Genomic DNA, 16,795 nt, shown 5'->3' on the forward strand with positions numbered 1-16,795 from the left:
CAGATTTTTTTTAAAGAATGCCTTTATATAAATACTGAAAAACAGTTGGTTTAAAGGTGTAATCCCTAAGCAATTTAACTGTAATAACAAAACACATCAAGGTAAGTCTATGGAGTAATTAAAGCACAGGCTATGCAGTGGCTATGAACTATACATTAAAAAAATAACATGAAAAACATACCCATCCTTTGTGTTGTTCAAAGGTCGTCCTTAGGTCTTTCGTTTTTTGCTTAGTGTGCCACAAGCATGGCAGCCCCTGTCAGCTGCACCGTAGTGAGTCAGGGCTCGCTGACACCCAGGAAGAAAAATTGGACCCCTTGGGAGATGGACCGATTTTGGAACATTATTCTTTGCCAGCCATGCAGAACACTCCAAGAATAAATCAATCCCAACACAGCATTCGCAGCAAAATGTCAAATTCTTCCTAGGTGATAGGATCTTCATGGATATTACGTTTTTGCATCTTTATAGTTAGGAACCTGGCTTTTAAAATTTCTCTTTATAGGAAAGCATGTTAGATTCCTCCAAGCACCATTTAGCTATCTGAATTCACACATCTGTATTCCATAGCACAGCAGTTCCCTTACTCAGTACGCGATCCGGCTGGGAAGCTGCTTTGTAGCATCGAAGGTAGAATAAGCCCGTGCAACGACCAAGCTCTGCTCACTTCTGCAGACTGTCATTCTGAAAGCTCCGTCCGACTGTTGCTTTGGTTTCGGCGAACGTAGTCTTATGTAAAGCTGCCCCCAGTGGTGAAGAGTATTATGGGCATGTGCAGAAATGTCTTCCTTTTATCTTGCAAATGAGTAAGCTCTGCTGGGAAAAGAGTGATTGTTCTGAGTGACTAATAGAAGCCGAGTGGTCAGCATCGATGTAAGCTAGTGAGGTGCGCTGAAATATCCAAATCCTCTTAGTCTCTTTTGCTCTTTGTGAAAGCTGTTTTGCATCCTTGAACTTAATAGCTCAGCATGAGCTGCTGAGACTTTTGTCTGAAGGGCTAACATGACATTTGTAGGACATAGATACAAATTTTCGGTCCTCGGGGTTTTTTTTTTTTTTCTTACTGTATTAGACGCGTTCACATGACCTTTTTGCAATAACTCACTGGTTTTTACTGAAGTATCAGCCCCCTCAGTGTGTCTCTTATCAAGTGTTTCAGTAGGGACACTATATTTTATAACATGAAAAATGTTTTGGAGCTGACATTTTGCTGGTTTGCTTTTTTCTTCTCTGTTAAAAGGCACAGTGCCAGGAGGTTAGAAGAGAGTATTGTGCTCATTTATTTCCCAACTTGCTGTCACTTCGTTCCACAATACTAACACTTCAAACACAGGCTTCCATAACCCTTACAATATAGGGACTAAGCAGCTTGGTGTAGTACCTTTATCAGGGGAGTTGCTTTTACTGTAATTTATGACATGGGCAGGATTTTATGTGAAGGTATGATATGCAGAGGTTTTTTACATGTGTGACTCTGGGCAGTCTTCATATATGACATAAAGTGTCTTTTTCTCTTTCCTTACTCTTCCCTTCTTTCCTGAATGCTATAGAGAAAGATATATCCTCTTATCTGGGGAGAGCAAAGGTAAGATGGCATTACAGCAAATGCACCATGCTGGCAGTCTTCCTTCACCAAGAAATATGTGATCAGAGATGATGATGGAGAAGCGTAAAATCATGGCTCTTTGTCGTGCAAGAATAGGCTAAAGCCTGAAGAGAAGTGTGCTGCTCGTTAAAAGAGGAGTACAGATTACAGTCCCCCAAATGCAACCAGACAGCTCTGAGAACTGCTTTTCCTTTCTGAGGCAGAATCCTTACCCCTTGGAATAATGTGCTTTGACTTTTCCCTTATTATTCACTGCTGTGAGCACAGAAGAACTTAAAATGAGGTGAAACCTGAAATTTTCCACGCATTAAAATGACAACATTGCCTAGTACTTAGTCTGTGAATGACTTCAGGCTTAGAGTAATCCCACTAGTATTAACGCACCTATCTATAGTGCCTAAATTAGGAGCACAGTTGCCCCTGGCTAACAACTATGGACATCTTTCATGTTGTGAGTCAGAAATACATACCTGCATCAAGGCACATCCTGTGAAAATTCTCCCCTTTAGGTCAGATTTGTGGTGAAGGAAAGGGTTAATTCCTCCATTAATCTCTGTCACCATCACCATCTCCCATTCTCTACTTCAGTTTGTTTCTGGCTCTTAAATCTGACCTGTAGGGTTGAGGAGCCAGCGACAAACTGCAGACTGCACTGGGAAGTGTGATAGTCTGGGGAGCTGTTGTGCCGATAGGAGTGTCACGCGCCAGTCCTGGTGTGCATGTGATAGGTTTTCCATCACTGCCTTGGGGGCTCTCTGTACTTGATGGAGCAGGATTGGCAGCTTCAGAAGACAATTCAGACCTTGGGTAAGCCAATTTGCCTCTTGGAACCACGCTCTTCCTCTGTTGACAGTAGAGGGTGCCTGTGACAGGCACTCTTTATTGAAATGGCTGTTAGGTTCCTAAACTTAGATGGCATGAAATTAGGTGTAAATCTTCACCTGGTTCAAACACAGCATATAAAGCTTCAGAGAACATACAAATTCTTTTTCCTGAAGAGTTGGTGCTACTTAGCATACCAGCTCAGCCTGAGCCTTCTACCCAAACTTTGCCTGTCATCTTTTGTCTTCTCTCCCTGCTTCATCTTCATTGTGGAGTTAACAAGTAACTTCTCTGCCACCATGAGTCAGCAGAGCTTCAGTAGCTTTTCCAGGTTTTTAATAATTGCCAATATACTGGACAAATAAGAGGGAACAGCCACTCTTTTACCATGAGTTATTTTCATTTTTCTGAAAGGGGTGAGACATCAAGAGATGAACAGAGAGAGCATCAAATCTATGTTAATGGATTGCCAAATTCAATTTTCTTTACTGAGATCCTTTTTGAATTACACAAGCAGGAAAAGTGCCAGTGTCTGATAAACAGGTTTTTTTTGAAATTACATTTCTGTATCTTCATACAGCTGAATAGATTCTTTTCAAATTGTGGAAATAAAGCTGCTCCCAGTATGAAAATTTCATACAAGATTTCAGACCAGTTTGGCCATATTATAAGCTATGAAAAATAGAGAATTAAGTTAAAGCTGCATTTTAGATAAGAAGATGCCTTTTGTAAGTGGTTTAACCTTTGCCTTGTATCAACTACACCTCATATATCTGTGCAACTCCATTGCATTACCATTTAATTCATGTAACCAGGAAAAGAGAACTCAAGGCCAAAGTGGTTAACTTCTCTTATGGATAAGCTAGTTTTCATTACAACTAATACCACAAATCCTGAGTGTCTAAAATCCAGGAGTTTGTTGAAGGCTTGGTGTGAATTAAACTTGTGCTCCACGCAAGTCTGTGTGCGTTCATTCTCCAGGATAGTTGCTGTAGTCACAGGGCAATTTAAGTTCACAGCACTGTTGCTGGGCAGCCCTGCCTCCTGTCCTGCACAGCAGCTCCCAGTCAGGAATGGGAGGTGAACGCTGCAAGTAACAGAAGTCTCAATGACTTCATGCTGACTGAATGACTCAGAAACAGTGTTATTCCTTCTCTTCTGCCTATGAAGACAGCATTTTATGCAATTCTGCAAAGACAGATACTCTTAAGAGAAATATTTCATTTATTTGTGTACTCTTGCACGCAGTCTGTGTTTTGGGATTTCAGCCTTAGACATAAATTGAGATGTCACAGAACCTGGGCAGCTTATTAGTTTGGGATTGTATGCCTCTGATTTGTTTTTATGGGCTTTTTCTGAGGGGGAAAATAGCATACATCAGAAAATACATTGACAAAAGTGTTGCTGAGTATGTCTTAATGTTCATACAGATGAAAAGCGATGTGTTGGGTGGAGCCTGTGATGAACACATTGTGTTCTTCGTCAGCACGACAGAAATATTAAATTCAAAGTTATTTGGAAATGATGCACTATCCCAAGGTAATGATGGCCCAGATTTTTTTCTTCTCACTAAACTTCAATAGGCTTTCTGCCTGGAAATTGTGCTAGATGGATTTCACTACTATCTGATTTTGCAGAATTTGCTTTGATTTTGCTTATGTAGTTAAATTCTAGTACATTTTCTTTTTCCGTTCATTCTGGCTGTACTCTCTGTACCTACCTGCAACTTCCCTATGGAAAGCTTAACATGAACTGCAGCTGGAATAGTAAAGGGTGAATCAAACTATGACATTCACTGTGAAAGCCTGTTCCTCCACAGAGCTCGTTCTGAATTGAAACATTTTGCAGAGGAAAAGGGAAACAGCAAATCTTGCATTTCTCAGGGTTAGGAGAAGGCACCTGTAATGACCAGGTACATCTCTTTGCTCAGTACATTTGAGAAGGAGGGAAGACAGAATTATCAGGCTCCAGGAGAACGGGGATGAGTGGTGCAGGGAAGACGTGTACTTCCCAAAGCATAAGGAACCAGCAGTTACCAGGTGGTAGTGGGGTTCCATGCAAACTAGCAGTCAAAAGCCTCCCCATGTTCTGTCTCTTTCTTCTCGTCGGCCTTCCTCGGGACATTTCATGCTTACTCTTTAAAATGCAGTTCTTGTTTAATGATGAAGTTACCAAAATGGAAATAATTTTAAAAATGTTTCCTTTTCTGTTACTCTCATAAGAAATCCATTCAGAAAAGCAGTATGGTCCTTTCTAGCCACAGTGCATTATGTTCTTAATTCACAAACTTCAGAATTTAGACTTTAGGATTTTTATATTCACAGAACATGGCCTAGAAGTGCCTTTGTGTATAACCGTGTGTCCCTTTGGGGAACCGTAGTTAACAAGTGCTGCGCTGTGTTTTGTTTGAGTTTATGAAGAGACGGTATATGTCTTTCCCTTGACTTTATTTCACTATAAAGAAACTAGAAGTCAGCTGGGTTAGCAGTAGTAGCTTGTTCTAAATGGTACTGCAGTGTGCTATCGCTGTATCATTAAAAGTAGATAAGTCTAATAAAGTGTTTGCAATTTTTGAGCCAGTGATTAAATGAAACTGCTGTTCCCATGAGGATCAGATTAGAGCTGGGGGAGTATAACTCCCACTGTAAATATCAGAGTGTGGGAAGACAGAGGGAAACTCAGGAAGCAGGATTCGCCAAAGGCGGACATAAGGAAAGGGAAGTGTGGGAAAGCCGGGTTCAAGGAACACGCAGGCAAGGGAAATCGAAGCAACAGAAAATACTCTGAAGAAACAGGGAAACAGGACTGAGATTAGGGAGGGTCTTATCCCAGCAGTTTTTCAGTACTGACCTAAAGGACCATGGTGGTAAGTGGTAGATGGGGGAGGTAGGTAAATGAAAATATCCCCTTGCTCTCCTGCTAGGAACAATTAGCTTTGCAAGGCCTCCCCTGGCCCCTGTGAGGGTGAAAGGATCCCATGTTACAAATTCTGTGATAAGCTGAAGGAACATCTGAAGCTGAATAGGAGCCATGCCCCCTCTCTGGGAGTCAGTAACCTCTGTAACATCTGATTGCTTGTAGAGGACATCAGGGACACATCTGTCAGTTTGTGTATACCCGGAGGATTTCCTCAGTGCCGTGGTTCATAGGGCAACACAGGCTATTGCTTTCCTCATGCACAGTTACACACTGTTGAAAAATGAAGCTTTTGCAGCTGTATAGTTTTGTTTAAATCTGTGCATTGTGGATAGGTCACAGGGGCCTCTAAGCTGTCCCAGGGTAGATAACGCTGCACACAAGCCTCCAACCTTTGTTCGTGGCATCCAGTGGCTAGATTTTCTGGATCTTAGCATAACTCCTGTATCCTTAATGAGGCATTGGACACTCAACTGTTTCCCAATTGACTTTTTGTCCTATGATTTTTGCAGCTGTTTGAAGACAAGCAGCCTGTTCTTCAGTCTCATCCTCTGGAGACACAACTACATGAGATCTAAAGCTATCATTTTACTTACTCTCTGAAATTGATAGGTGCTGCTTCCGTTTCAGTGGATTTAGTGTTCATTCATTCAGGCTCGTTCTCCAGCATCTTGGTGAAAGGGGAATATGAGTAGAATTAGTAGAAGCCAAATGATCATCACTGAAGAAAAAGAAATTAATTACGTCTTACACATGGTGCTAGCTTCAACCTGCAGAACATGAATGATACATGCAGTAAGTGACCTGGGGCTGTGTAGGTGCACAATGAAAGGCAGTCTTAGTGGCCTCTTCTTGCGATTCTGCCTGTAGTCCCTGCAAAGACGACATGAGATTAGGTTGCAATAAACATAGGCTTGTTGCAAATGCTTCCCACTCTTTTATGGGCCAGTATGCCATTGCTGGAAGAGTGCCTACTGTCTTATTATCCAGGCAGCACGTCTAGGGTTTATGTAGCCTAAGGTATTCAGAAACTCGTAGGTGTCACCATGAAGTATGCTTGCCTATGGAGTATGATTCGTTCTCTTAGGGGTATCTGACTTCTACCTTGCAATAACAATTCTGTACATGCATCAGTGTCAAACTATGATAGACGGCAAAGGTAATGAATTTACTTCCTGAGGAGCCAGATTTGCACGGAGATTTTCTAGAAGAGTTTTGTTTGGTGGAGAACTCCATAATGGCTGGGACATCAGGTTGGAAGCATTGCTTAACTGAATTCAAGAGTTGCAGCCAGGTTCCAGCAATGTGACATCCCTGGAACCATGCTGCCATGTGAAGAATCAGAGGGGTTAGGGGGCAGCTGGTTTCAGAACACATACCTGTGTGGCCCTGGAGGCTCTACTTGATATCATAGGCTGCTCCAAGCTCTGATCAGCTGAAGAGTAAACAATGTGCCAATGATGGTCATGGTTGATGAGCAGCAAAAGGGAGGAGTGCAGGTCTTTGATATCTGGATAAGACTGAGAAGAAAACAGTGGGACCATTCAGGATATTGGAATGTCTTGCTCTATCTGATGGTCTACCTAGAACTAGTGTGACGAGCAATTTAACTATAGGTTGGTGGAGCATATGCATGCATATAGATACTTTTTTTTTTTTTTTTGAGAATAAATTTGGAAAACTGGAGGCATCCTCCAATGAAGTTTTCCTTTAAATGGACATGTTTCAATAGAATATTTGTACAAATACATATTTTCTGACAGAAAGACACTTTATTGGAGGAAAAAAAATAATCCTGACAGTGTCCAGTTATGGCCAGAGGGAAAGGAGGAAGCTCTGAGCATGTCCCATCTTACTGGTAAGAACAGGAACAGTAACATTGTTTGACTAGGGAATAACGAGGTGGTGGTAGTGTCAGTAATATGGCCATTTTGACAGTGTTTTATTTTCTACCAAACCCTAGACCTTTTCAGTCTTCAATGCTGATGTGTAGTTAAAAACCTCAGGGCTACCCTTTCCTCCTCAGCTCTTTCCTCTGCCTTCATGCCTTTGCCTATAGCTTCTCCTTCTTAACTCCTACCCTATGTATGCTTCTCTGAGGGATGAATATTTGTCAGTTGCTAAACATAGAGCATATATATACAATGCACGTTCTTAGGATTTTCAGACATGTTCCCTATTATGCATTTAACTAATTGCTCCTTGGCTATCCAAATGAAACTGCCTCGGTATGTCGCTATATGCTGAAGCTGTGGAGTTACTTATTCTGTTAGGTCAGCATGGCAATATCTGTTGGATGCTGTGGCTCCTTGACTGCTGGGGGGAGGCAGCTGGCAAGAACTTTCGTTATGGTAAACCATGATGTCCACATCATATCAAAAGCCATTAAAAAAATCTTATAACTTGCTTTCCAAACTTCAGCTCTTACCCTAATTTTCTTTGGGTCTCCGCATCTCTACTTATGAGAGAGGGATAGTGACATTTAATTATCCTGTTAATTGATCAGCTTAATAGATGACTTGGTTCACTTTTTGTCTGACACTAGTTATTTTCAAACATATGTCTTTTCCATCAGTTAAGCCATCTATTGCTTTTTAGACTTCCAACACAAGTTATTCCATATCTGTTGTCATTTTTATTACTTGCTATGGGTATCATTTATTTTGGTGCATTTTTTTGAGCTAGAATGACCAAATAGCAAAAGTCCATGTGAGGATAACATGGTGGTCAAATATAGAAAAGCAAGCTTCTTTTTAAACTGCAAAATTATCTCAAATCTTTGATTAATAAGCTTGTCAACTTCTGTTCATTGTAGGACCTTTTTTGATGTTACAAGAGTACCATTTTGAAAGCTATTTAAAAATCTGCTGAATATTACCTTTAATATAAAAATTGTGACGGGTGTCTAACGTTTTTCAGCTAGTTGAAATGAAAGAATATATACATAGCATTTCTTAGGATCAGACCTAGATTAGTAGATAAGAGAATTATTCTTGTACTTCCTAGTCTTAATGCTTTTCAGTGTAAACAGGCATACAGGTGTAAGCAATTAAAGAGTGCAGAACAGCTTGATATCATTTGACCTGTTGAGATATTCTAAAATAATTTGTAATTTCTGCTTTCACTTGCTCATGCATGAAAAACTCTACAGAGAAAAAAGCATTCTAGCTTACCTCTATTAGGACTTATGCTTGGACTAAAGTTTAGTATTCTGAGATTGTGTGGTTTCAAATCCAAAGACAGAGTGATGTGTTACTATACAGCATCAGTAACATTTTGAAGAGAAAACTAAACATGACAGTTGAGCAGATTTGCAACTGAAAGAGAAAAACATGAACAAAGTTAAGAAGCATATAATTATGTTCATTCACACTGTGACTAGCATAAAAATGATTTATTCCAAATGGTTACAGTTGCATGCTTAGTCACTTCCTTCCCTGGCTTCAGCCTAATTCTGTTTTCTGGCATTTTCCTGCAAAAAATGTTTGTTCTCTTTTTCATCAAAAGTTTCAGGTTTTTGTATCTTTTAATAATTCGATCAAGTCTTTTTCAATTAAGTAAGCTACAGCAGTTTTTAGATATTCCAGCTTTGGTAGCTGCGGTTCCTGAGAAAGCTCAGAATCTTAATTATACTGACAGTCTTGGTTAGTTAACCAGCCTGTAATCTGCTTCTACTTAGTCGCAGAGGTCACTCGTCCGTGCCCAGTAATGATGGACTGAAATGTTCTGGTTTAAAAAAAAAATATATACAAAAGGTGAATTGTTGCAGGTATGTTTTGACTATTCCATTCTCTATTTGCCATCCTTCTTATTCTTTTCCCATTGGTGTGTCTGGCAAACAGAGCTCTAAAGAATCCATATGTGATTAAAATGACTTATTAGCTCATCTTTTCAGGCCATGTGTACCCAAGAAAATTATCTTAAATTAAATGTGATTAAATAAAAAAATAAGCATACAACCAAACCCCAGCATATTTAAGCCATTTACAAAAATGCAACAGACTCCCATGTAATTCATTTCAAAACAAAAATCTTAGTTACTGCAGATTTATTGTAGTTTCTGTGGCAGTATATTCTACTGTTTATTAAAACTAAGTGTCTTTTATCCAGTGGACAGGACAGGAAACAAATGACAAAAACAACTCAGAGGGACTCAAATATTATACATGATGTTTGCCTATTGTGTCACAGTGTAAAACAATAAATGTCTGCAAAATGTTAATTTCTGTTTGACCAAAATGTTGAAGAGTGCTGCAGGCACAGGGAGGAAGAGGGGAAGCTGGTATGAAGAGAAGACCCTTTCTTCTCTTTCTTGCAACTATATGGGATAGGCATGTTGTAGTTTTTGTATTTTGTAGATCCTCCTATCCAGTATTCTATATCGCCTAAGTAGGTAAGAAGCTCATAAACACCTTTCTCTCTTACAACTTAGTTGCGTACAGAAGAGATTAGAAAGCAAGAAGTGCTGCCAATTGATAACCAAGTAGAGACTCTGGTCAGCCCACAGAGCAGAGGGACAGGAGAGCTGAACCTGAGAGGGAGTCAACAGCTTCATTTCTGTGTCCCTAAATGGTAGCAGGAATTGGGAGAAAATAGCGAGGACCTACAAAAGTGAACTCAGTTTCAAAACCAAACATTTTGCCTCCAGACACACAGGAACCAGGCGCATCTCCATCTACTTGTTCTTACAAGGTACCTCTTTTGTCACAGATACATGACAGAAAAATCTTCTGTCTATGTAATAGGGAAATCACGTGGCTTGCTGATTTGATCTCACAGCGTATATGTCATCGTTTATTTGTCATTTGGACAAATTGACCGGATTGAAATCCAGACCATGAATAGACAAGTACCAATATAATTAACACAACAAAAATACTTCCTCTGGGGTTTTCTACTGCCGTGTGTTGAGCAGTTTCCTGTCTTCCTTTGTAAGACTGTAAGCTCCTAGGAAAGGAAAGTACTTTATTCTGTCAATGTAAGACTAAAAAGGACCTTAATCTTAAGATAACTGTGTACAGATCTAATACATGGAACAGTCATATATAGAGTGACGTCAAAATGTTGTTTAGTTTGAAATTCGTAGAAAAGAAGGACTTTTCAGGGAAAGCTGAATATACCTTTGATTTTTTTTTACTTCATCAATATGCATTATTTCAGCGGTATGGTTTAGTTACACTATGATAATTGAACCCCACAATACAACCTCTGTGGGATTCCTTCTAAGGTGATGTGCCCTGGTGCTGTTTGCATGCAAAAGAATTCACATAGGGTAGTAAAAGCTGAAAGACATAAAAGTCTCATGTTTCAGTGTAAAAGCCAGAAAGTAACTAATGGGTGTTAGGAGAAGAAAAAACAAACAAAACGTTACTGTATGGCTGTATTACTGAATAAGAGATGTTGCCTGTGAAGATCTTTGCAGTTTCCTTTAAAATACCTAGTACTTGCCACTCTGAGACACAAAGCTGGAAGATATCCAGTGCTCTTATCTGACATAGCAATTTCAATGTTCTTCTCTGGGTGATTTAAAGTCAAGTAGAAATATGCTGTTAGAATAGAGACATCTGTAATCAGATAGAAGTCTTGGAGTTGTATCAGAACACCACTGTATGAGAGAATCTCCAAAAAGAAAACTAAAAATGTCCTTGAGTATATTTTCTCATTCATAAATAGCATGGTATTTGGAATTCTGTGTCAGATACTTGCTGATCAAAAGATTAACATTTTAAAGAAGTTGATAATTCATATGTTCACGTAAAGACTAGGGTTTAACATTCCACCCTTTCATAAACACAGAAACATGAGAGGAACACAGGAGTGAATATGCCAGGCTCTGTAACAGCTGAACTGCAGGACTTGATTTTTCAAAGCTCCTTAATTTTGATAAAACAGAGTTTTATCCAAAGCCAGATTTAGAAGAGGTTTCCAGTAACAGTTACTACTGTGGTTATTTGTGTCTGTGCACAAAGTCCAAATCCACTTGTGACGGTTATCGTACTTTTAGTGAGAACTGTGTAAGCCTCCTTCTGTCATTACCCATTACTGACCTGGTGGGAATTAGCGTAGTAGTGATAAACTTCCAGCTTGGATCCTTTACTTAAAAAAGGTTGTTGTAAATTAGATCAGAGACATCGAGAAAGAGAGAATTCCTACTCTTTGTACCACAGTTTTTTACAGTCAAATGTCTTAACTGATGGCAGTAGTAATTATCATGTAATGAATGTGGTTCGTTTGCAGAATTTCACAGGGGGAGAGGATTCTCCGTTGGTATATATTTTTCTCTCTCTCTCTTTTTGAATATTTATGCCCATATCGTATCATGAACTAATACAACAAGTTGCATTCAAATGATTAAGGAAGAGAGTTGCTGATCCTTTCAAGTCTGGCAAAATTAGCCTTTTAAATGTTCAGCGTATAATTTAACAGATATGCCAGTGACCTTTCTTCTGTTACTGCTCTTTTGCACAGCTACTGGAAGTATTTGATGGCTATTTTATGACCTTTTATTTTAAAGTGTTTATCTAGTACATTTATATTCTTTTCTTACGTTGCCGCTTACCTGGTATTTTTCACTTTAGGCCACTTGCAGCAAAAATGTATGAAATCCTGTAGGTCCCACTGTGCCTAGAATATATTTCAAAAAGAGTAAATGCTTCCAGTGCTTTACACATTTGCAGTCTCTGACACTCTTTGCTAGTATTTGTCTTTTGCTTTCTGCACGATTTGCTTGGTACTGTATGCTACTTCCTTGTCAGAGGCTGGCTGGAAGCATCATGTGTGTCAGCAGTGGCGTATTTTACTTTCCACAGTTTAATGCAAAAGCAGCAGCAGCAAAGGAACCTGCTTCGTTTCAGTTCCCATTCTTTCCATTGTTGCCATTCAAGATAAATAGAAACCACATACGATAACATTTATGAAATCATCAGGGAGTTTCTCATGTTCTCAAACAAAAAAGAATTTAAAAATTATGGAGAGTTTTAGTCATCATTATATGGCATTATATGGAGTGACATACTTTAAACACTTTCCAGGAGTGCGAGTGACCGGGCGTATCGGTGCGTCAGGGAGGAATGTGTATGTCAGAACAACAGTATGCTTCGGCACATATTTTTGATATGTCTGTCAGAGGTCATGATGAGGAACTTAATGATGAGTTTCATGATTTAACAGAACAATTACTGGGAGTATGTTTTGCTCATTTCTGTTCCTTGTGGAATTAATTGTCTTTCGTTTGTACTGTACATGATTAGAACAAGGGTGAGAGGTAAATATTTTATGTAGAGTCACTGTTTGGATAGTTTTACTCCTGATATTCAAGGTGATTCATCTATCATATTTTATACTAAGATTCCATTTATGTATTTTTAATTTAAGCATTAATAACTCTTACAGAACTTGTATGTATTAGACTTGCTTAGGTGTGCTGTAGGTGATGTTTTTAGAAGATTCATAAAATCCAAAATGGAGATATTCTGTTGTCTTGGAGTCTAAGACAATCTACAGGAGGGTTTGAAACAAAATTAATACATGGGAACTCACTATAAAGTGCTGCTGCCTCTCCTGAGTTTTGTCCTCACCTTTATTTAATGGAATATGCTTTGGCATTCATCAGTCAGCTGTACTGGCCTCCCGTTGTCATTACTGCCCCAAAAAAGGGAATTATTTCATCTGAAGAAAACACAGTATGAATCTGTCTTAAATGGAGAGTGCCTTCATAAGTCAAGAGCCATGTAAACCCCATAGAGTTAAAATTTGCTGGACTCTGCTTACCACAAGAGGTGTATACCATTGGGTGTAAACATACTGGCATGAAAAATGTTCTTCTGTCATAACTAACTGTCCCTCATAGTGCGCAAATGTCTTCATTTAGGGTTAGGGAACTATGCTGTAACATTGTGTCTTCAATTTGCATCTTAATTAACTTTGAACTGAAGCAGATAACTTATTTGACATTCTAAAGGGGAGGTTTTTTGTCCAGTTATTCAGGATTAGTATTCCAGGGGGAAAGAGGCTGAGATAATCGGATTCTCACCACCTTGTGAAAAGTCCCTCAGGTACTGGTTAAAAGTCTTGTTTGCAAGGTTCATTTCTGCTAAGTACTATGAGAATGTAGGATGTCATGTTCCACCGTTCTCAGCTCCTTCTTAGATCTGCAATTAAAGGTCAGTTTAAGTCATGCATATTCATCGACATTACATAGTAAGTAGTTTCTGTGAGCCTGTGTGTGCATCCGAGTGTACTGGTATCAGTTTGTAAGTTATCAACCTTCAGGTTCATCACAGCCTGGTGGCAGTGACGTTCTGTGATTTGAGGTGTTTTCTTTCTCCCCGCTACTCCCTTTAATCAATATATAAATCTAAGTTGGTTCACTTTCTAATGCACAAAGAAGTAAATAAACATCCATTTGGTATTTATGTATAGGAATTTTGTTATAGCAAACAAGGGATGTGTTTTGATTTTTCTGAAGACTGTAGTAAAATGTTATTGCTCTGGAAAAAGATTACAAGGGAAATGCGATAATTCTTTTATCAAGATACCTGTAATTCCCATTTAATCACAGCTGAAACAATAATGAATGCTTCTGAAGACAGTCAGCCTATCTGTGCTCACAGCATTTCTTCAATTGGTTCAAATACTGTACAGATAAAGTTTTGTGTGACTTTCAAGTAAATTTCTCTGCTATTCCTGAGCTGTTCAGAAGTGCAAAGCTCCTATGCACACAGCTGGAAAGGAACTGAAGTTATTGTAGAAACACGCATCATGGTTCAAAAAATTAACATAAAGAGTATTTCAAGAAAATATAGCATTCATGAAAATTCAGTGCAGCATTCTCTGTAATGCGTTTCCTCTGACTCAGACCTCTTGTTTCAGTTGGGCCAAATAGGGATTATTTCATAAAACAAAGCAAAGCTTTGTATTTACTGCCATATTTAATGGCTTTATCTCATTCAATGGTATATAATTATTCTTGCCAGTTCAATAGGATACTTAATAAGAAATCCAGAAGAGGTTAAGGAAATTTCTATTTCTAATGTCTAATTTTTAACCTGTTGAATTTAACAGGTCAGATTAACAAAAAGGGGAAAAAAAAAAAGGAAGAAAAGTATTATCGTGAATTCCAGGTTCCTTGTTCAGGAAATGCAAATGAAAATAAAAACATGCTTGAAGCTCAGCAAGTAAATACAGTGGCTAGGTGAAAAGGTATCAGTTTAATTAATTGATTCAAACCTTTTCTAACCGTGAGGAGCATTGCTAATCTCATTTCATCCATTAAAAACAAACAAACAAAACCACCTGATTTTCTAGTTGGCTGCTGACTATGCAGGTTTCTGTCTCATGAGGTGAAGGTATGTTTTCAACTTTCTGTAATACAGTATCTTATTTTGCTGTGCAGATGGCCACTGTTGTATGTCAGCCTACCTTACTGTTACCGCCATTAAACTGGGAACAGCTTCTCTAGACCTATAATACAGCTTACCCCTGCCCACCCCCCCACCCCCCCCGGATAGGCAATACCTTTTACTAATTTAAAATTATTAGAATTTCTCTGCATATGTAATTCTCTTTCTCAAAATCATGAAATCTCTCCTCTCTAAAGTCTTGAAAATCTTTATTATAATTAAGGGCAATATACTTAATAAGTAACTAGAACCTTGTGTTTCCGGTCCTTACATTTTTAGCCTTTTGAAGGTTTGGGTGTTTTCCTCCTACTACTTCAGACTTCCCATGTTTGAAGACAATAGTCAGTCATGCAGAAGTTCTTTAGTGCTTTCTTTAGTGGCTGAAGAAAAGAGGGAGTCACTGAATTTTGAAACAGAGATTTTTATTTTTTTTCTGACATCAGACTCCTTGCTGTCCCAGAGGCCTATTACAGTGTCTCTGCATTGTCCCTGCTCTCTGAAGCTGAGGTGCTATCTTACCCATCATCATGGACTTGTGCAACTGAGACAGAGAGTCTCAACACTAACATTTGTTAACTGTTGAAGAAATAAATCAACAAGCATCCCGTGAAATCGTGAAATGGGTGGGTTATCACCAAGAAACATTTCTCTCTGAAGAAGAATTCCATTCCTTACACTTATTTATGTCGTCTTGCCTATCTGGCTTTTTTATTTTGATCTTTTCACCCAGAGGAGCACCAGCCATGACCCTCTTTACATGCTTTTGGACTGCTTAGATGGTATTGTGCGTTCCTATAGAAATGAAATATTTTTTTTCTAGGAGCTGCTGTTTTAGTAAATTGACATAAGTTTTTATGTTGCATATATTAGAAATTGGCAGGGAAAGTTACCTCTATCCTTTATCAGTTTTCAAAGAAGTTGTTTGTGGTTTGTTTTTTTTTTTTTTAAAAGTCACAAGTTGTGTTGACAATCAAGATTTCAGGGTTTATTTAATGAGGCGATGATTTTCAAAATGAGTAAAAAATTGTTTCAGCTTATTTGAAGTATTTATGCTGAACATTTAGAAATGTTTCATTTAAATGAAATATATATGAATGTAGAGAAATAGGAATTTTATTAATAAGGGGCCTAAAATATTGGAGTGAGTTGGTGAATTTTTTTAGAATTTGAAATGGTTTTCATTTTTACCCACTAACCTGATTTGGTTTTGGATTTTTGTAAAGAGAGTAAAAATTTCTGACACATTTTGTCAATGAAAAATACAGACTGATGTTTTCCCACAAGTCATTTCGGATTAAGTTAATCAGCATTTTAATGCCAGTATGATTCATTAAAAAGTTAATCTAATTTATTGATACTGTGCATATATATATGTAGAACTATGAGGTTTTAGATACATAAAAATGATCTTAAAACAGATCAGTAAATTGAGGTCAACATCAAAACTAGTTTTCATAGATAACATTGCAGTCCATCCGAATTTTGTAGGTGGGCTGTTTGCTTTGGCAATTTAGATCAATGTCTTTAGAGACTGACTTCTAGAAATTGTTTGGTGTGTCTACCATTTATTGTAATTATTGTAATTTATTGTTTCTCTTGGGCCAGAAAGTTGGAAAGATTAATTTTTTAGGGTTTTTTTTAACTGGTCATTTGTCAAATTAGCTGTTCCCTTTATACATAATAAAAATTTACAAGACATATTCTTGAAACTGTAGGGACTGGAAAGTAAAGTTAAGAATGTTTCCTCAGAGTAGAGTCACAGCTGTAGGTGTGTTTGGGGTTATGTCTGTCTTGGCATCCCTTTTGATGTGAGAGGTAGACAAATGTTGCGGTTGTGCCAATAGCTTTGCTTAGGAGGAAGGGGAAATGTTGAAGGCAAAGATTCTCTTATTTGTTAACTCCAGTTCTCCTGTACGCAGCAAGAATCAAATAGCAGTTGAGTTAAGCTTTGTCAGTACTGTTTCAAGTCTCTTTCTGCTGGGCCGCAGCCCAAAAAACATACTCGGCTATTTTTTTCTGGGTATTACAGTCCCAGGACCTGATAAGATTA

The 16,795-nt window shown here is 38.4% G+C and overlaps 2 protein-coding genes across 6 annotated transcripts in view; one reads left to right on the top strand and one right to left on the bottom strand.

The window, feature by feature from the left end:
- LRRTM3 (leucine rich repeat transmembrane neuronal 3) overlaps window positions 1-748 on the bottom strand; it is a 90,652-nt gene extending 89,904 nt beyond the window's left edge. The window contains exon 1 of the mRNA XM_074592083.1: window positions 182-748. Coding sequence (XP_074448184.1) covers window positions 182-185 — 4 coding nt within the window. The 5' untranslated portion in view covers window positions 186-748. The remainder of the gene's footprint in view (window positions 1-181) is intronic.
- Window positions 1-16,795, top strand: part of CTNNA3 (catenin alpha 3) — a 542,113-nt gene that overhangs the window by 252,814 nt on the left and 272,504 nt on the right. The window lies entirely within an intron of this gene.

Source organism: Larus michahellis, chromosome 6 (assembly GCF_964199755.1).
Source record: "Larus michahellis chromosome 6, bLarMic1.1, whole genome shotgun sequence".
NCBI lineage: Eukaryota > Metazoa > Chordata > Aves > Charadriiformes > Laridae > Larus > Larus michahellis.